Source organism: Sciurus vulgaris (genome assembly GCF_902686455.1).
Source record: "Sciurus vulgaris genome assembly, chromosome: 11".
NCBI classification, from domain to species: domain Eukaryota; kingdom Metazoa; phylum Chordata; class Mammalia; order Rodentia; family Sciuridae; genus Sciurus; species Sciurus vulgaris.
In genome coordinates this window covers 103,508,138-103,530,417 of record NC_136472.1, presented here as the reverse complement: position 1 = coordinate 103,530,417, position 22,280 = coordinate 103,508,138, and the positions used below count along the sequence as shown (strand labels likewise).

At 41.5% G+C, this 22,280-nt stretch overlaps 1 protein-coding gene and 1 pseudogene across 2 annotated transcripts in view; one reads left to right on the top strand and one right to left on the bottom strand.

Annotated features, from left to right (window-relative positions):
* Positions 1 to 2,141: 2,141 nt before the first annotated feature.
* Positions 2,142 to 22,280, top strand: part of SLC35F2 (solute carrier family 35 member F2) — a 57,141-nt gene continuing 37,002 nt past the window's right edge. The window contains exon 1 of the mRNA XM_079101630.1: positions 2,142 to 2,440. Within this exon, the coding sequence (XP_078957756.1) occupies positions 2,331 to 2,440 (110 nt within the window). The 5' untranslated portion in view covers positions 2,142 to 2,330. The remainder of the gene's footprint in view (positions 2,441 to 22,280) is intronic.
* On the bottom strand, positions 6,952 to 7,522 carry LOC306638580 (small ribosomal subunit protein eS10-like; annotated as a pseudogene). The gene has a single exon. The product of its transcript is annotated as a small ribosomal subunit protein eS10-like (transcript).

Sequence of the window (22,280 nt, the reverse complement as noted above, 5' to 3'; positions counted from 1 at the left end):
CCTTAGGGTAGGTGAAAGTACAGAGGCCAGGAAAGGAGAAAAACCTTACTAAGAATTTTGTTTTGATTGGTCAGTGGGGAAGCAGTTCAGCCAATCATTTGTGAGATAAAAAAATAGTAGAGGAAAGGGAACAGAGGGAGGGAGGAGGTGAGGGAAAGGGAAGTATGGGGTCTGAACTGGAGGAAATTATATTCCATGCTTGTATAATTATGTCAAAAGAACCCCAATATTATGTATATCTCTTTAAAAAAAAAAAAAGGAATTTGGAAGATCTATGTATCACCTTGTCCCTAGGGAACATTTGTGGGTCTTATCAAAATTACATGGAGGACAGGGCTGGGGTTGTAGCTCAGTGGTAGAGCACTTGCCTAGCATGTGTGAGGCACTGGGTTTGATCCATAGTACCACATTAAAAAAAAAAAAAAAGCATTTTTAAAAACTCTCTTCATTAAAAAAAAAGCATATGGAGGTGTTTCTTTGTACTGTGTTGTTTAGGGAAACACAAAAATGTGGGAGATTTTTAAATCATAACTATTTTCCAGGAGCACAGGGCTTGGGTAAAATTCAACATTATCAGTATGCAGGGTTTAAGGCGCTGGACCCTTTGAAAAATGAGATCCTATTGAATATAGTTCTAATGCCCTCCTAATGCTTCATGATGTGGTTGCTTGATACTATTCAGCCAGTCCTTTATGGATGACTTAATTTTCAAGGCTTTTCCCTCCATTTCACTTCAGCAATTTTTACACACACAGGAGGAAATCCAGGGGCCTGGAACATGTACAAGTGCCCTATCAATTAACTACATCTTCAGCTCTTTCTATTTTTTTTTTTTTTTTTTTTGAGACAGGGTCTCACTAAGGTGCCTAGGCCGGCTTCCAACTTGTCATCCTCTTGCTTCAAGCTCCTGAGTTGCTGGGATTATAGGAGTGCTCCACCATACCAGGTTCACTTCAACAGTTTTTCAAATAAATCATTTCATTTAAACTTTGGGATTTTCAGCTGGGCTCGGTAATCCCTGCGCATCTGGCGGCTGAGGTAGGAGGATCAAAAGTTCAAGACCCGCCTCAGCAAGCGGGACCCTCAACAATTTAGTGAAAGCCTCTCAACATTAAGCATAAAGGACTGGGGATGTGCTCAGTGGTAAATCTCCTCGGGGTTCAATCCCCAGTTCTTTATTTTTTCAAATCAAGTAAGCAAACCAAAAATCAAACAAAAAATGAACTTCAGGGTTTCTGTAGTTGATAAACTTGGAATTCCTGAAGCTACGAAAAATCTATTCATCTTTCAAAACCTATTTATTTTTCTTAGAATCTCTTTACAGAAAACTGCCCACTCATTTGCACTTCTTAAATGTGCAGTTTTTTCTCGTCCTCCACCTCCCCCAAGGAAGGAGGTGATGGGGTGGGTGTGGGGAGTGGGAAACAGCACCAACACCTTTTCTTTTGTCTTCTCTTTCCCGGAAGCAAGGGCTCAAGCAGACCCACTGACTCCTTTCTGTCCACGAGAGTCTGGAACTTTCCCACCAGTCCTTAGTCCCTCTTAGTCCCTCTGGGTCCGCGGAAGCATCGGAAGGTGTGGCCCAAGACGCTGCATCCTGGCTGAGCGCCAGGGCCCGGCCGCGTTTCCCTCCCGGCACCCCAGGACAGCTCTGAATGTTGTGCAGAAAACCCAGCATACCCGGAAGGAGAGAGACGTGCCGAGCTCCACGCCACAAAGGCACGTTTCCAGGTTCTTTTAAGGCTCTTACCCTTGCTTTGCAAGGAAACACACACACACACGCCCCTAGTAGGTCTCTTTAGTTCTTTCACAGGGGTCCATCTTCGATAAGTCAGAGGGAGGCAGCCCCGCAGTTAAAGAGAGGTCAGTCGGTCCCGCCAGTTAGCAAAGTTCAGGTAGTAGCTACCTCTCTGTTTTTCAGTTAGGGCACCGTGAAACCAGTCACAATAACCTCGGATCACCCCGTTTGCTAATTTTAAACAAGGAACCATAAAAACCTGAAATGCACATTAGGTGTCACAAAACATTGAGGCTCGACTGCCAAGGTGAAAAAAAAGATTGCCCTTTCTCCTCCTCCTACCCCAGTGGTGCCAGGTTGCAATCTGCAAATGTATTGTCTGGCCCTTGGGGCTTGACAGTTAATGATTTGTCGCAGAAGGAGCCCGACTGAGGAGTGAGAGGGAAGCGAGCAAGCGAGCAAGCCAGCTAAGGAGGGAGAGCAAGCGCAGGGCCCGAGCCGAGTCCCCGCCGGCCGCACAGGCGCCGCCTCCTGTCTTCCAGGCCCCGGCACTTCGTGGGGTTCCGGGCGCAGGGCGCGCTCAGGGGTCCCCATGGAGGCAGACTCGCCGGCGAGTCCCGGCACCCCGCTGCCCAGCGTGCTAGAAGAGGCGGGCACGTTCGGCAGCCTGCTGCGCAGGATAAAAGGCAAACTCTTCACCTGGTGAGTGGAAGAAGCGCGCGGCGGCCGGTCCCGGCGGCGGGAGCCGGAGGGGAGCGCGGGCCAGACGGGCTGGCGACCGGCTCGCACGTGTCTGCAGAGCTAGGAGGCAAAGGTGGCGGCGGCATGGACTTTGGTTCTGGGCGCTCAGCACGAGCACCAAAGATGTTGCGCTTTCACCTGGCTTCATTAGTTGCTTCTTGCCCCTCCCTTGGCCCTCCTTTAGGTTGTGGCACTGTATTTCAGAAGATCTGGGGGACATTCACCCTATTGGCATTGTTAGGTCGGGTCCCCGGTGGCCTTCCGGCGGATGCTGTAAAGAAGGGGTACCCATCCTCGGGTTGGCAGGTGGATGAGTTCCACTTCCTGGCACAGCGCCCGCATTCCTTCTGCCTCCGATCCTGTCAGACCGGGCCGGGTGATCTCCACTGAGTTCACCCAAGTAAGAAATCCAGGTTAGGTTTAGTACGGCTGCCGGGTGGGAGAGCAGAACCTGCCTCCTTGGGCCTGGGCCTGGTGACATGGCCACCTCCGGGGCTGGAGTCCAGGGAAGCCTGTTTCTGGTGTCACTCCCGCTCTGTGGGAAGTAGGGAGAAATGTTCTTAAGGAGTTGGCAGCGATTCTGGGGAAAGCATTTCTGTGGTTACTGGAGGACTTGCATTCTGGAAATACAGATAACCCGGGACCTAAATAATGAAAGCCATTTATTGAGTATTCATTCTGTGCCAGGTATTGTGCATAGCAATTTATATGGATTAGTATCATCTCATCCTCCCCACCAGGAGATGGTACTATTGTTATACCCACTTTGCAGATGGAGAAACAAAGAAGGCTAAACAATTTGGCCAGAGCCATTAGATGACCTGTAAGGGGTGATGCGGGTAAGTTCTGGTCCAAACCGCACCTTAACCTCTCCTGGCGAGGCACCTCCTAAAATGGGCGTTTGATTTTTTCTTTTCCCTTTAGAGATCCTGAAAGCTATATTCTGAAAAGCCATACTATTTTCAAAACTAGATCAATAGAGGTGCATGCATTTTTGTCATATAAATAAGTATAGTTTCAGATAGACGCACATGTTTAAAGGGGAAATTTGGTCAAAAAATCACCTTGTCTCCTAAAGATTGTGTATATCCTGGTAATGTAGCTTAAGGTGCTCCGCTTTGAAGTAATGTAATGGTATGACCAAGGGCACAGATTCTGTATTCAAATCCTGGCTGGGTAGACTTGGACAAGTCTTAACTTCTCTGTGCTCCAATTTTTTTTTTTTTTTTTTGTATTTACTATAATCATAGTAACTACAGAGGCTGGGAGTGTAGCTGGGAGTAGTAAAGTGAAAGCTTAGCATGGGTAAGTCCTTGGATTCAATTCCTAACACCAAAAATAAAAAGAAGTAAAAAAACCAAACAAAAATAAACAAACAAAAAACACCAAACTAAACCAAAACAAAACCCAAAACTAAAACCAAACCAAAACAACAAAAAAATCAAACCCCAAAACCAAACAAACCAAAAAACTAAGACCACCCCTACCCCACAAAAAGTACCTCAGGACAGTACTTACCTCGTAGGACTGTGTGAAGATTAATTGGGTGACTACACGTGGCTACACAGGAGTGGACACACAGAGTCTGGTTATTTCAGTGCCTGCATGGGTTGCTGTCACCATTAGTTCTCTGCATTCCTGGGTTATGGGAACATAGAGGTGATTGCTCCAGGAGATGCCTGTGGCCCTGAGACTGGGGCAAATGATATAGCAGATTTCAGTTTAGCAAGATATGATAAGTAGCAATGATTACATTAGCAATTCTCCTAATATTCTCATATTTTCAGAGTTCTGGTGTGTTTTACACTTAGGAAACTCTGGTAGCCTATTTATATATTTATTTATTATAGTCCTGGGGATTGAATCCCGGGCTTTGCACATGCTAGGCCAATGCTTTACCACTGAAATACACTTACAGCCCTTTTAATTTTATTTTGAGACAGGCCTTGCTAATTTGCCCAGACTGACCTCAAACTGGTGATCCTCCTGTCTTAGGTTCCTGAATAGCTGGGATTACAGGCATGTACCTCTGCACCCATCTAGTTGCTTCTTAAATCTGAGATTTCTTATCCCCAAATGTATTTCTTTCTTTCTTTCTTTTTCTTTTTCTTTTTTTTCTTTTTTACTTTTTTTTTACTTTTCTCTGGAGGCTTTTTATACTTCCAGTGGATAGAGTTCTTTAACAGCAGGAATCATGTTGTTTTCATTTTTATATCTCTTACAATCCTTAGCACACAAAAGAATGAAAGAATAAATGAAAGAGTGAGTGGCTGAGGGCTGACAAAGGTTCTTGAGGCTTCTTTTTCATTTAGTCACATTCCCCAAATTCTTCCCTTTATTGATCTTTATTCTGAGGGTCATGGCCTGGAGCTTCCTTTTTGGTCGGCTGGGATCTTTGTTCATTGAGGTTTTTAGTCCTACCTATGCCAAACATCTAGGCACTTGAATTCTAGATGGCGATTTCTCCTTGTCCAATCTAGCGACAACAACGACAAAGTGCAGGTCGCCAAATATCCAGTGCTCTTTATTCTCAAGTGTTAAACTCTATTACTAAATTACTCTATTACTAAATTTCCCCCCAGGTTTTAGTTTAGTTTAGTGAATACCCATCTGTGGTGAGGGAACTGTGGGGGATGGAGAGCGGTTGGTGAATGGAGATGATGTGTTGTGTTATCGTTATGTGGACAGGATGCAGAGGGATTAGTTTGTAATTGCACAGCCCTTTTCTGCTCCTTTTACCAAAAAGAGGTAAGAATAGTCCTTTTGGCAACCAGGCACTAAATACAGGCCAAAGTTGGGGGCCTAAAATTCATTCATTATGAGAAGCATATATTCTAGGTAAATCCAACTCTTAACTATCTGCCTCCCAGAGACAACTTTTCTCTATGATTAAGAATTTCAGATTACTCATTCAGTAAGTTTATTGAGCACACTATTGTGCTGGGCATTCGTGATAATGAGTACCAATAGTCCCCAAAAGACTCTGCTCTTAATTTTTACTTTCATCATTTGTCACTATCAACTCAAATGACCAATGCTGTAACAAAAGTCTGTGGGTGCCTAGAAGTACCAGAAGATGCTTATTATTTAATTGTATACCATCAGACAGTTTATATTCTGTCTTGTAAATCAATCTTTTTTCTTTTCTTTTCTTTTCTCTTCCTTCCTTCCTTCCTTCCTTCCTTCCTTCCTTCCTTCCTTCCTTCCTTCCTTCCTTCCTTCCTTCCTTCCTTCCTTCCTTTCCTTCCTTCCTTCCTTCCTTTTCCCTCCCTCCCTCCCTCCCTCCCTCCCTCCCTCCCTCCCTCCCTCCCTCCCTCCCTCCCTCCCTTCCTTCCTTCCTTCCTTCCTTCCTTCCTTCCTTCCTTCCTTCCTTCCTTCCTTCCTTCCTTCCTTCCGAAAAGGGGGAAAGAATGTTTATTGGTCAGGTGTGGTGGTACATGCCTATAATCCCAGCAATAGAATGCAGGAGAATTGCAATCCTAGCAAGACCATGTCTTAGAAAAGGGCTGTGGATGTAGTTTAGTGGTAGAGTGTTCCTAGATTCAACATTCAACTCCCAGTACACACACACACACACACACACACACACACACACACGTATATATTTTTGGGGTGACTGTCCTGTACATTGTAGGACATTGCAGCATCCCTGCCTCTACCCAATTGATGCCAGTATAGCGCTCACGCCTCTCCTCACTCTTACCTTACTTATGACAACCAAAATGTCTCTGGATATTGCCAAATGTCTCCTGGGGGACAAAAATCACCCTGTTTGAGAACCACCTTTCTATGTTATTTTCCATATGTGTCACCAATGTTGCTGAAGGAGAGCTAATTTTGCTAGGCCTGGTAATTTTAGGTAGAGGGGAAGGAATATACCCCAGGATGGAGAAATCTTGGATAACAGAACCTCTGTTGATTGCTATTGTTCAGTACGCTTCCAATAGGCTGTTGTATCATCTGCTTGGAATAAGGAGGCAGCTTCTCTAGGTGGTAGCCCATTAACCCAAGGATCTTGGAGCAGGTGGGTGGAGGAATGATTGCTGGCTGGACAGCCTGACCTGTTCTGTTAATTTCTCAATGCTGCAGGGAGATGTGAAAGGAGCAGGCAGTGTCTCTCCCCACGCAATGTAAGAGTGGAATTTAAAAGTGTTCCTCTAGCAGGCCCTCCACTAGGCCTCTGGTCACTCTGCCTTAGGCGATAAGTCCTCTTCCTTCTCCAGACCAGTCTACACTACCTCTGGATTCTTCCTGTTTTTCTTCACTCCTTTTTTTTTCACATTGAGGTGAAGGAAGAAGTGATGGCTGCTAGTACCTATTCCCCATTTTGATAACACTTCCAGAATATTCCTGGATGCCTTCTCCCGTTTCAATTATTACCTTCACAACTTCAATATAAGCCTTTATCTTTTTTTTCTTTTTTTTTTTTCCTGGCTACAAGTTTATTCAAAACAAAATAATCCCCTCCCACTTTACTGAGGAGGCTGGCCATATCCTCAACCAAATCCACCTCTAAACTGGAATTTGGTTGCTGACCCAGCCCCACCCAGCTCCAGCACCAGGGGGCACAGCACTCTGTCTGTAGGTATCCCCGTCAGCTTCCCCTCTGGTGAGTCTTGCAGGTCGCTCACCCTCCAGACATTTGGGCCAAGGCCTGCCAGTTTCTGGTCCGCTATGGTGGAGGTGGCAGGCACAGTCTCAGTGGAGATAATCGTGGAGATACCGGATGCCCTTGTTGGTAAGGTATCAGTAGAAATGTCTCCAGGCAAACCGTTCCTTCACATAGCCTGGAGACTTGAGAGACTGCATGGACTTCATAACGTTTAGGTTGGGCACATTCTTACCTGCTAGCGCTGGGTGCTTGGACATGTGGACATCCTTCTTGGCTACCATTACTCCCTCTTTAAAAAGGAGTTCATAAATGGTAATCCGATTCTTCTTGGGTATCAACCTCGAGAAGGTTTCAGGGTCTGATGCCGAGGCTGGAAAAGCTGGCAAACCTTTATCTGATCTCCTCACTTGGACTCTTGTAGCAGCTTCCATTCACATGACCTGCCTTCCTCCTCAATCACCTCACTACCCAAAAACCAGAGTGATACCAACTAAGAAGAAAGGGCACCAACAGCTGTCAGTACATGAGAATTCACCAGGTATCAGCTATCCTACGTACATTCATCAGTCCCAGTGACACTCCTATAGAATAGGTTTTTAGTTCCACTTGACAGAATCCGTAAGTAACTTGCCTAGGAACAAATGGCTGCTGAGAAGGTCATGAGCTGAGGGAATTTCATTTGAAATCTAAACACAGACTGGTTTTACTGTTTCTAGCATTTCCTGTGTCATATATTCAAGCTGAAATTTTTTGAGATTCCTCATATCACCTACACCAGTGGTTTGCAAACTGATTGTGGTGGAGTTCTTGGGGTTTGTGAGGGTTCACCATGGGGGGACAAATGGAAAAATTAGGAGTTTGTGAGCTTCTGGGAGGGGCCTCTGGAGCTTTCACCCAGATCTGTTGCTATTGCTGGTTTTATAGTTAGACTTTTGTGCCTGTTCATTGGCCTGTAGCAAGACTGAAGACTGGGGTAGCTTTTAAACAACAGAAATTTATTTCTCTAGTTCTGAAAGCTGGGGTGTCCAAGATCAAGGCGCTGGCAGATGTGGTGTCTGGTGGAGGCCCACTTCCTGCTTCATAGGGGCTATTTTCTTGCTGTGTGCCTCACCGCCCAAGAGGTCAGAGAGCCGGTCTGGTTTCTCTTTTATGAGAGCACTAATCTTAATCATAAAGACTCCACCCTCATTACCTAATCACCTCCTTGACCCTCACCTGCAACTACCATCACACTGGGGATTAGGTTTCAACATGGATTCTGGGGAGACACAAATATTCAGTCCACAGCTGTGTTGTCTGAAGAAAGATTTCTGCAGCTAAAATGAACTGAAAGCCACTGGTTACTACGTAGAGTTTACAAGTGTGTACTGCAGCTTCACTGCTGGCCCCTCTCCTCCTGCTCCCTCTTTCTCCTTTTACCTATTATTATTATTATTTTTGTCTTGGGAATTGAACCAGAGGTGCTTTATCATTGAATTACATCCTCAACCCTTTATCCTTTTTCATTGTAAGACGGGGTCTCACTGAGTTGCTTAGGATCTTGCTAAGTTGCTGCAGCTGACTGGCCTTGAACTTGTGATTCACCTATCTCAGCTTCCTGAGTTGCTGGGATTACAGGTGTGCGGCTCCAAGTCCGTTCACAGTTTTTTGTTTTTTTTTTTATTGTGATAAAATGTATGTAACATAAAATTTACCATTGTAACTGCATTTATGTGTATAATTCAGGAGTATAAGTACTTTCACAGTGTTGTGCAACCACCACCAATGTGTATTTCCAGAACTTGGTCATCCTTCCAAACATAAACTCCGTAGCGGTCAAACAACTCTGTGTCCCCTCCCAGCTCAGCCCCTGGCAACCCCTGTTCTACTTTCTGTCTCTGTGAATCTGACTTCTCTAGAAGCCTCACATCAGTGGAGTCTCACCGTGTTCGTCCTTTTGTGAGAGCTTCAGCTTCCCGGTATGAACTACAAGGGCCCCACCACCAGCCCACTGCCCCCACAGGCTCATGTCCCAGAGCGTGCGACTCTCACTTGATGGTTGCAGCTGTGATTCCTGCGTGCATGCCATGGCTGTGCCTTTGCCCCTGTGGTTCCCTCCTGGGCTGCTTTTGCTGTTTGACCTCTTTTCATGGCTGCTTAAAGTCTGTAGACAGCACCAAGGTGGGGAGTTGTCTTTGCTGACATCCTTTCAATTTCTCCCTCACAAACCTCTTGTTTGGGTGCCCCTCTTCTCCCCGTCAGGTCCTTGTCTTAACTCATCATTGCACTTACCACGTTGCAGGGTGAAATGTAATTCTCACCAGCCCGAGTGTACCTTAAGTTAGAGGCTGCGGTTCGTCTTGGAAGTTCCTGCAATATTTTGTTTTTGGCACAAAACTGAAATGGTAGCAATTCTTTCCATTTTGGAGGTAGAATTGATTTCTAGGAACAGTAAAAATCTATTTTCAGCTAGATTTGGTAAGTAAGATGTAAAAGTTAGAACTGAAGTAAATTAGGCTATTTCTGGGGAAGAAATTTCAGAGATGTTTCCAAGGTAACCACATATGTGGAAGATGTGAACTGCCCTACAGGAAACACCTTTGTATTTAGTTTGGGTAAGTTTATCAAAAGGACTATAAAAACATTCTTATGTTATTATTTACTAAGGATCATCATGAAGAAATTATCATTTCACACAGGCTAATTTCCCAAATAACTTCCCAAACTTACTCTTCCGAGATAGTTTTAATCCTGTTTGAATGGCACCATTCATGTAATGGTTTTCTCACTTCTGCTAAATCATTTCTTCTTACTTTTTTTTGGCAGCCATTCTCCAACCCTTAATTGGTCTGTACTGAACAACTCTCTGGGGTAGGCCAACCCATTTAATTAGTGGGTTCATTTGCAATGAATCCTAGAGATTTTGCCAAGAAAAAAATAAAACATAATTTAAAATTCTTCATGGCATGTTTAAAAGATATGAGAATACTCTTTTTCATAAAAAATGCACATTGAACATGATGCCACCTTTTCTTCTTGATTCAGGATCATCATGAACTTGATTCTTTTGAATGGCAATAATATGCTCAGAGGCATTTAAGTGAATTACTTATCTTATTTTTTCCAACTTTTTCTCCCAGTTTGTCAGCATATGATGTGTGTGTGCTACCAAGCATATCTGTGGAAGCCTGTGTTCTTTCTAACTTATGATTTCTAACCCATTAACACTATAGGAACCGGATAACTCAGTTCCTTAGAACTACTTGCTGTGAAAGTGTGAATAGGCTCTGAATAAAGACTTGCGTGGTTTTCATGTTAATAAATTATAGATGTTTTAATATGCAGATTTGGGGATGTTTATTTTGGATGGTTACAGGAGTCTGTTAATTGAAAGTCATCAGGACAAGTGGTATGTCACAAAACCTGTGTTATGTTAATGATACAGAGACAGATTCTATGGAAAAGGTACATGAAAAATCCATTCCAAAACTTCCTAAAAGACCAGAGTATCGAAGAAACAAATTGATTCAGTGTCCTCAGTCCAAGTCTATCCTGAGAATTTGAGACTATCTTCATGCTGGGTGTATGCACATCTTCCCAGAGAATTATTAAACATTTTTTGCTCTAGAAGAGCTTAGGATATACTTAGAACAGCATTTTTGAAACTTTTCACAGTAGTATCAAGTAAGAGATAAAAATAATAATAAATGGCAAACTTTATTAAGTTGTACTTTGTGCACTTAGAGCACTATTCAGGACTTTGAGGATGGGAGAATTAACCTCGTGTAATTCTTCCCACTAGCTTTCTGCAGTCAGCATCTTAATACTATAATTGCCAGCCCTATATGACACATGTGGAAGCTGAGGCACAGAGAGGTTAGGTAATTTCCCTAACAGGATCAGTCACACAGTAGTGAGGAAGGCAATTCTGGTTTCCCCATCAGGCAGTCTGGTCCAGATTCTGTATACAACACTGTGCCACATGTTCTTGAGAGATGGACAGCAACAACAACAACACAACAACAAAAAAAAAAACCAAAAAAACCAAAACAGGTCTTAGGCAATCTTCTCCTGGGCTTGCTCTGGATTATTTGTATCTCCACTAGTGCCAGGGAGTAAGTACATCACAGTATAAAAAAAAAAAAAAAGTATCTTCCTGGAGCATAATTTGACTAATTTTTTTAGACTCCAGTTACGTGGAAGTGGATTAATCACAATTCCTGGCTCATGACACACTCCCATTGTGACCCATGAGTGGCTCAACTGATATTTTTAATGTAAGAAGTTTCCATATATCTACAACAAGGATTTTCAGTTTTGGAAAACTAAATTCATATGCACCTAGTGGTAATTCCTCTTTCATCCCTTTACTCTTCAACCATGGATGAGCATCATCTGGAATCTTCTTTAGCTCTTATTTTCATATAATTGTGTATGTCTATGTATTTCTACAAGGTATGTTTCAGTCACAGCTTTTAACTTCATAAAAAGGATTCTAGCTGTATAAAATCTTGAGATCTCTCTTCTAAGTCAATTGCTGAGATTAATCCGTCTTGTTCCATGGTGCTGCAGAACACTTGCTTTTTCTCTAAACAGTATTCTTTCCTGTGAACACATCATTTTTCAACCATTCTGTTTCTAGGCATTTAGGAGTTCCCCGGTTTTTTTGCTCTTGCAAACAGGACATGCCTTTGGCACATTTTATTTATATTAAACAGATCCCTCTTTGCACTCTGCATTTATGTGAGTCTTAAAGACACCTCCTGAGGGCTTGCAGTAGGTTTCTCACCTGGGCTCTTTTGCTTCTTTTGGAGAGTGGAAGTTCACTGGGGAAGTTTGAGAGTAGTGAGCATTGCCTGGATGAAACCAGCCGCAGTGGAGGCTGAAGAGGGGGAGGAGTGCCACAGAGCTTCTGGTCTGAGGCCTGTGGGGCGTTGAAAGGTTGGGTCAGATGGGATGACTCACAGGAAATCTCCCCTCCGCCTCCGTTCCTCTCACTGGGCCGGGGTCCCCAGAGCTTGTAGCTCGGGTTAGACTCCTGTTTCTTCAGGTGCCTGGTTGGTGTTTGATGAATGGATTAGGTCAGTTCTTAGAGAAATCCAGCTCATCACTGGCCTAGGAAAAAACAGGATTTATCACTTTACAGAATCAGGAAGGGCCACACTGCCAAACCACAGGGAGGCCAGGGATGCAGCTGGAGCCAGGAGCCCAAACCACACCAGAGTTCTGTGTCTGTCTCTATTTGTTCTTCACGTTCACAGTTGCCTTCATTCTCCCAAGGGCAGGCCAGTTGTTTTGTCTTCATTCTAAGATTACATTTTGTAGTTTAAGTCACACTAAACAAAAAGATCAATGGAAAAGTTGAGTTTTGAAAACCATGTTTGGTTGGATAATCCCTGAGGAAGTAAGTTTAGATGTTATAACAGTCAAACAGTCCTTCAAAACTTCTTATTCGGCCTCAGTGGACAGGCAGTATTAAGAATTTTATGGGATGTGGCTTCTTGGCTGCCGTTGAGAGCAGGGTTAATCTGTTTTCAGTTCTGGTGCCAGATTGGGGTGGGTGGGGGGAGAGGGGGGGGTGTGTCTGTCTCACGGACATAAACTTGAAACAGCAGTGCATTTATGACTCAGTACCAATCCCACGCTTCCTAATCATGCCCTCCCCCATCCCTGCACCCACCTTTCCAGCCCCTGCTGGAGCTCCTGTGTGTCCAGCTGGGTGCTTCTCTTGGAATTTACACAGAGGAGTCTGGGGAGAGGGAAAATTCTAGAAGCAGAGGCAAAATCCTCCATATACTGCCCACAGCAGAGGGCTCCCCGCACTAGTTACCCCCTCCCTAAATCTGGGATCTACGACTCAAGTTAGTCTGACACGTACCCAAAAAGAATAGGTGATTTGAAAATGTGTTTCACACTTTCTCATTCAGCTAATCAAAAATAGAAGGGGGAAAAAGACTATCATAAATAGATTTTACACCTTCTTCCCTTCATTAATTTTGCAGTACTGAGGATTGACCCCAGGGTTGCTGTACCACTGAGCTACATCCTTAGCCCTTTTTATTTTTTATTTTGAGACAGGGTCTTGCTAAATTGCTGAGGCTGGCCTCAAACTTGTGATCCTCCTGCCTCAGACTCCTGAGTTGCTGGGATTATAGGGGTGCGCCACCTGCCCAGCCTTTTCTCTAATTTTTATCAGAACACCCATTATAAAAATCACTGTAGAACACACCATCAAATGGGTTGTACTAATCAATGCCCATTGTTAGGGTGGATAGTTTATATCAATTGATCTCCCTATGTAGTATAATAATCCTCAATATTATATATTTTATTATTATTATTATAAGAGAGGCAGTTTGTGGACTAGGAAAAATATAGACTTAGTAATTCTCTGACCTTGGTCAAGTTACTCCTCTGAACAGTCAAACCTCACTTTCTCAACAGTGTAACTATGCTAATCATCTGTATCTCATAAGAGTGTTTGTGAGTTTCTTTTTCTTTTGATACTTGGAATTGAAGCCAGGGATATTCTACCACTGAGCCACATTCCCCAGAACTTTTTATTTATTTATTTTTAATGAGACAATGTCTCCTTAAACTCAGAGGCTCACCTTGAATTTGTGATCCTCCTGCCTCAGTCTCTTCATCTGGGATTACATGCATGTACTACCATGCCAGGTGAGTTTTTATGAGATTGAAATGAATTATCATATATAAGCACTTAGTATGATGCCAGGCACATAATTGATTTTATCAAGCTACCTAAGTTTTGTTGGAATAAGAAGAAAGGTTTTTTGAGTCCCTAATGGATACAAGTAGTGTTCTTGCAATACAGCAGTGGTTATGAGCTCTAAAGTCACACTGGGGTTATTTTCCAGATTTTATTGTTTGTCTGCTGTGTGATATTGGGTAAGTTGTTTAATATCTCTGTGTCTCGATTTCTTTTTCTATAGATAGCAACAATAATAGTACCTACATCATAGGATTGTTGGTTTAAATGCATTAGGACTGTGGAATTGTTAGCATAGTGCTTGGCATATGGTGGCATATAGTGCACAATGATTATGAGGTGATTATTATTATTATCACTATCATCATCCTATTCTTACTAGATATTATGTGTGGCTACATGTATATTTGGAGAAGGGGTCAAAAATATCCCTGACACAGTTTCTTCATTTATTATCTAGTAAAGCAAATGCAATATATAAAACTTCATAGGCAGATGTAGAAAATAGGAAAAAAGGGTTATAACCAAAATGCCATAAAAATTTAGAGGTCATCATCCTGGTGCTGTGCACTTCATTATCTTTATTTTTAGTTATTCATTTTCTTAGCATGGCAGAATGGAAAGAACACAGGCTGGAGACTCATATTTAGATTTGAACCCGATGTTGTCATTTATTTGCCATATGAACTTGGTTAAGAAACTTGAACTTTGGCAAAGCACTACCTACTTTACAGTGCTGTGTGAAAACTCAGTAAGTTCAGATGTGTAAGAGGACAGCACAGAGACTGGCATTTCCCTCTTCCTGTACAGGAAGTGGGAGAGCTTTAACAGGTTTCCCCTATTCTTGAATATCTAAGAGTTATGCAGGCCATACTGCATATGAAGGAATCACTGTATTTATACTTTTATTTTTGTTGGTCTGCATCAAAGTAGTTTAGTAGTTTCTGACTTGATGGCATGGTTTTAGTTTCCTTCTGGCAAATGATGAAAATATTTTAATCCAGGGTGGCTCCTGATCAACCTTGCCTGTGGTTATTTAAGGGACTTTTTATTTGATGGGATTATCTTATTAGTGAGGAAATTCATTGAGATGAATGTGACTAGGTCTAACATAATGATTCAAGTACTGTTTTAAAGTATCTCACACATTTTTGACTTAGCCCGCTAGTTTTCTATTGCTTTCATAACAAATGACCACAAATTTATTGACTTAAAATGACACAAATTTCCTGGGGGTGGTGATACACACCTGTAATCCCAGCTGCTTAGGAGGTTGAGGCAGGAGGACCTCAAGTTTGAGGTCAACCTTAGCAACTTCCTGAGACCCTGTCTCAGAATAAAATTAAAAAAGGGGCTGGGGATATGACTCAGTGTTAGACCCTAGGTTCGATCCCTGGCACCACATACATACATCAAAAGAGCCTCCATGAATTTACTATTTTATAGTTATATTGTTCAGAAAGCCAATACAGATCTCACTAAGCCAAAATCAAAATGATGGTGGGCTGCATTCTTTTTTAGAGAGATTAGGGGAGAATCAATTGGTTTACATTTTCTAGCTGCTAGATGCTGCCTGCATTCCTTGGCTCATGATCCGTTTAGATCTTTGAAACCAGCATCTCTCTGACCCTCTGACTATAGCTGGAAAAGGTTCTCCCTTATAAGGGTCATGTGGTTAGATTGGCCCTACTTGGATAATCCAGGATGACCTCCCCATCTCAAGCCACTTCACCTAATCACATGTGCAAAGGACCCTTTTCCCTCTAAGTTATTCTATTTATAGATTTGGGAAGAGGACTTGGGTGTTTTGGGAAGGCCAATATTCTCCCTCCCACAGTTAGTGATGAAACTTAAAATGGTTTCAATAAATAAATAGCTTTAAAGTACAAAGAAAGAAGACCACCTGGGCATTGGTAAAAATATAGCAATTCATAAAATGTCAAGGAAACTTTTCTTTTAAACCCTAACCTTTCACACATGCTCAGTGTTTGAAATTGTCAACCAAGAATAATTGCTACTGACTGTTCAAGTTGTACTCAGGTTTGGAAAAGATTAGGTAACTGCTGTTTCCTCTGGATGAGCTGCATCTCCATGTTCCAGTCACGCTAGGGAATGCTGTTCCCACTGCTGGAATGAAGTTCCCATAGCTCTTCTCTTGCCCTGAATAACTTGTCCTCCTCTACTCCCTTCTCCTTCATCTTTCTTTTTTTCCTTCTCCTTCTCCTCTTTGTACTGCAGATGAAATCTGGGACCTCACACATGCTAGGCAAGTGCTCTACCTACCAGCTGCATCTCCATTCCTTTAAAAAATTTTTATTTTGGAGATCCAAGATGGCAGACTAGAGGGAGGCTGTGTTCCTTGTCGCTACATAACTCAGGTTTCAAGCAGAGGATATCTGTTTCTTGGTGAGGCAGTTTTTTGCAGCTTATTGATCCCCTGCTGTTTACCCCATTTGTCTACTGTGATCACCTGTAGTCTGCCAGCATATTGACTACTTTTTGAGTGCAGATTGCTCACCATCTGTCATTTGCCTGCCACTTGCCTGTCCATCGCCTGCCTTTCACCTACCCATCACCCACCACCCGAGGTTCACCTCCCTATCATCCGACAGCAGTCAGCAGACTGACCACAGGCTGCCAGTGGAGCACCAGCTGCTTGCTGTTGCCTGGAAGTTCACCATCACAGTACCTGCAGGATTGGTTACACGTGGCTGCTGCCATTTTGAGACAACAGCCAGGATTTGTAGAACCCCTGGCTGGACTGACTGAGCCCTGTGTCCAGGATCCCTCAGCCTGACCAATCACTCCCCGCCTCTGGGACCCTCACATCAAGTGACTCCCTGCCACCAGGATCCCCAGACCAACTGAGTGTGCCCTACCACCAGGACCCCAGACCGACCAATGCACCCTGCTTCCAGGATCCCACAACCAGACTGACAACACCCCACCTCCAGGACCACTGCTTGACCAACCACACCCCAGGACCTCCAGCTGACCACACCCACACCCGAGCTGCAGCTCCCCATTTGCCAACACATTTGGAAGCCAGAGCGGCCATCTTGGATAGTCTGTGGAAGCTGTATCTCCCATCTTTAGGTGGGGCAAATCCCATTCTGAGATGCCTGCTGGAGACTGGAAGCTCACTGTCAGGTACCGCTCATATATCAGGCTACTGAAGACTGGGAGGTTTGAATACTATATGACTGTTATAGTGTAGATTTTCTTTTTTCTCCTTATTGAAAAATTTAAAGTTTTTATTTCTTTATTTTCTTGCTCTCTTTTCCTTTTGTTACATGTTCCCTCAGCGTCTCTTTCTCCCTTTTCTCATGCTACCAACTGACTTCTTTTGATTACACTCTCACTCTATGATCTAGAACTTCATTATATTCTTTTCTTATCCCATTAACAGCTACATCCTACACCCCTCCGCATCCTCTTTGTCCTCCATTAGAAACTGCAGACCTTATGGTAAATCTATTTGTTATACTGAAGATATTAATTGAACTCATTCTGTTTATTATGACAATATTGTTAATGTCCTCATAGGGGCTATTTGGTTTTGGGTTGCATACTGTCTGAACTGGGAACTGCTAATATTGATCTCCCCTTAAAGAAAAGAATTTGGAAACCTATAGGGCCACTATAAGTCTATAGGGGGGAAACTGCAATACCCCAGATCTGCACTGCTAGAGGGGAAGATACACGAACAACATGAAAAAACAAGGGAAGAAAACGATCCAAACAAATCTAGGTTCTATATTAATAGAATCCAGTGACAATATGATAAAAGAAATGCCAGAAAAGGACTTCAAATTATACATGATTAAAATGATTCATGTAGCAAAGGATGAAATAAGAGAACAAATGCAGGCAATGAATGATCATACCAATAAGGAGTTGAAAGAGCAACTGCAGAAAACAAAAGATCATTTCAACAAAGAGATATTATCAAAAAAACAAACAAACAAAAAACAAATGGAAATCCTTGAAATGAAGGAAACAATAAACCAAATTAAAACTAAATGGAAAGCATCACCAACAGACTAGACCACTTGGAAGACAGAACCTCAGATAATGATGACAAAATATTTAATCTTGGAAATAAAGTGGCCTAAACAGAGAAGATGGTAAGAAATCATGAACAGAATCTCCAAGAACTACGGGACATCATGAAAAGACCAAACTTAAGAATTATCAGATTGAGGAAGGCACAGAGATACAAACCAAAGGAATGGACAATCTATTCAATGGAATAATATCAGAAAATTTCCCAAACCTGAAGAATGAAATGGAAAATCAAATACAAGAGGCTTACAGAACACCAAATGCACAAAATCACAACAGATCCACACCAAGGCACATTATAATGAAAATGCCTAACATACAAAATAAAGACAGGATTTTGAAGGCTGCAAGAGAAAAGCATCAGATTACATATAGGGGGAAACCAATATGAATATCAGCAGATTTCTTAGCCCAGACTTTAAAAGCTAGAAGGGCCTGGACCAACATATTTCAAGCTCTGAAAGAACATGGTTACCAACCAAGAATCCTATACCCAGCAAAACTAACCTTCAGATTTGAAGACGAAATAAAATCCTTCCATGATAAACAAAAGTTAAACGAATTTACAAATAGAAAGCCTGTGCTACCGAATATTCTCAACAAAATATTCCATGAGGAGGAAATAAAAACAAAAATGTAGGTCAACAAAGGGAGGAACTACCTTAAAGGAAAATCCATTCAAAGGAGAAACCAAGTCAAGTTAAAAACCAAAAATAAGCCCAAATGACTGGGAATACAAATCATCCCAATAATAACCCTGAACGTTAATGGCCCAAACTCATCAATCAAAAGACATAGACTGGCAGAATGGATTAAAAAGAAAGACCCAACAATATGCTGCCTGCAAGAGACTCATCTCATAGAAAAAGACATCCACAGACTAAAGGTGAAAGGATGGGAAAAAACCTACCATGCACACAGACTCAGTAAAAAAGCAGGGGTTCCATCCTTATTTCAGATAAAGTGGACTTCAAGCCAAAATTAGTCAGAAGGGATAAAGAAGGACATTTCATACTGCTTAAGGGAACCATATCAGGAAGACATAACGATTATAAATATTTATGCCCCAAACAATGGTACATCCCTGTACATCAAACAAATCCTTCTCAATTCCAGGAATCAAATAGACCACAACACAATAATTCTGGGTGACTTTAACACACTGCTGTCACCACAAACAAAAACTAAACAAAGAAACCATAGAACTCAATAACACAATCAATTACTTAGACTTAACAGACATATAGAATATTCCATCCATCAATGAGCAGATTCACTTTCTTAGCAGCACATGGAATCTTCTCGAAAATAGATCATATGTTATGCCACAAAACAGCCCTTAATAAATACAAAAAAATAGAGATACTGCCTTGTGTTCTATCAGATCATAATGAAATGAAATTAGAAATCAATGACAAAATAAAAAACAGAAATTACTCCAACACCTGGAGACTAAATAATATGTTATTGAATGAAGCATGGATAACAGAAAACATCAGGGAGGAGATAAAAAAATTCTTAGAGGTAAATGAGAACAACGATACAACATATCAAAATCTTTGGGACACTAAGAGGAAAATTCATTGCATGGAGCGCATTCAAGAAATGAATAAAAAGTCAACAAATAAATGACCTAACATTACAGCTCAAAGCCCTAGAAAAAGAAGAACAGAACAACACCAAAAGTAGAAGACAGGAAATAATTAAAATCAGAGCTGAAATCAATGAAATTGAAACAAAGGAAGCAATTCAAAATATTGACAAAACAAAAAGTTATTCTTTGAAAAAGTAAACAAAATAGACAAACCCTTATCTATACTAACAAAGAGAAGGAGAGAGAAGACTCAAATTACTAGCATTCATGATGAAAAAGGAAATAACATGGCAGACACCTCTGAAATACATAACATAATGAGAAGCTACTTTGAAAATCTGTATTCCAACAAAATAGAAAATACCAAAGACATCGACAAATTTCTACAGACATATGATCCTCCCATACTGAACTAGGAGGACATACACAATTTAAACAGATGAATATCAAGCAATGAAACAGAAGAAGCCATCAAAAGCCTACCAACCAAGAAAAGCCCAGGCCCAGATGGATTCTCAGCCAAGTTCTACAAGACCTTCGAAGAACTCATTCCAATACTTCTCAAAGTAATTCAGGAAATAGAAAAGGAGGGAACCCTACCAAACTCATTCTATGAAGCTAATATCACCCTCATACCCAAACCAGGCAAAGACACATCAAGGAAAGAAAATTTTAGACCAATATCCTTGATGAATATAGATGCAAAGATCCTTAACAAAATACTGGCACACCATAATCAAAAACATATTAAGAAGATAGCGCACCACGATCAAGTTTGGTTCATTCTGGGAATGCAAGGTTGGTCCAACATCCGTAAATCAATAAATGTAATTCATCATGTCAATAGACTTAATAAGGATAAGAATCATATGGTTATTTCAATTGGGCAACATCATTCTTAATGAAGAAGAACTGAAAGCATTCCCTTTAAAAATGGGAACAAGACAGGGATGCCCTCTTTCACCACTTCTATTCAACATCGTACTTGAAATATTAGCCAGAGCAATTAGACAGACTAAAGAAATTAAAGGGATACAAATAGGAAAAGAGGAACTCAAGCTGTCACTATTTGATGATGATATGATTCTCTATTTAGAGGATCCAAAAAACTCCTCCAGAAAACTTCTAGACCTCATCAATGAATTCAACAAAATAGCAGGATATAAAATCAACACACATAAATCTAAAGCATTTTTATACATAAGCGATGAAACATCTGAAAGGGAAATGAGGAAAACAACTCCATTCGCAATAGCCTCAAAAACAAACAAACAAACAAACAAAAAAACTTGGGAATCAATCTAACCAAAGAGGTAAAAGATCTCTAAAATGAAAACTACAAAACATTGAAGAAAGAAATTGAGGAAGGCCTTAGAAGATGGAAATATCTCCCATGTTCTTGGATAGGCAGAATTAATATTATCAAAATGGCCATACTACCAAAGGTCTATACAGATTTAACACAATTCCAATTAAAATTCCTATGACATTTCTCATAGAAACAGAAAAAGCAATTATGAAATTCATCTGGAAGAACAAAAAAGACCCAGAATAGCCAAAGCAATCCTGGGCAGGAAGAGTGATGCAGTAGGTATCACTATACCAGACCTTAAACTCTACTATACAGCAATAGTAACAAAAACAGCATGGTCCTGGCACCAAAATAGACAGGTAGATCAATGGTACAGGATAGAAGACATGGAGACATACCCACATAAGTACAGTCATACTAGACAAAGGTGCCAAAAACTAACAATGGAGAAAAGATAGCCTGTTCAACAAATGGAGCTAGGAAAACTGGAAATTCATATGCAGTAAAATGAAATTAAACCCCTATCTCTCACCCTGTACAAAACTCAACTCAAAATGGATCAAGAATCTAGGAATTAGACCTGAGACCCTTCACCAAATAGAAAAAGGGTAGGCCCGAATCTCCATCACGTTGGCTTAGGACCAGACTTCCTTAACAAGACCCCCATAGTGCAAGAAATAAAAGCAAGAATCAATAAATGGGATAGATTCAAACTAAAAAGTTCTTTCTCAGCATAGGAAACAATTAATAATGTGAAAAGAGAGCCTGCAGAGTGGGAGAAAATCTTTTCCACACACTTCAGACAGAGCACTCATTTCCAAAGTTTATAAAAAACTTAAAAAACTTTACACCAAAAATACAAAGAACCCAATCAATAAATGGGCTAAGGAAATGGGCAGACACTTCACAGAAGATAGACAGGTGATCAACAAATACATGAAAAAGTGTTCATCATCCCTAGTAATTAGAGAAATGCAAATTAAAACCACCCTAAGATTTCATCTAACTACAATTAGAATGGCTATTATCAAGAACACAAGCAATAATAAGTGTTGGTGTGGATGTGGGGAAAAAGGCACAGTCATACATTGGTGGTGGAGTTGCAAATTGGTGCAGCCACTATGGAAAGCGGTATGGAGGTTTCTCTGAAAGCTTAGAATTTGACCCACCATTTGACCCACTCCTCGGTTTATACCCAAAGGACTTAAAATCAGCATACTACAGTGATGCAGCCACATCAATGTTCACAGCAGCTCAATTCACAATAGCTAGATTGTGGAACCAACCCAGATGTCCTTCAATTGATGAATGGATAAAGAAACTGTGGTACATATACACAATGGGATATTACTCAGTCATAAAGAAGAATAAAATTATGGCATTTGCTGGTAAATGGATGAAGTTGGAAAATATCATACTAAGTGAAATAGGCCAATCCCAAAAACCAAAGGCCAAAGTTTTCTCTGATAAGTGCATGACAATATATAACAAGGGTGGGTGATGCGGGGG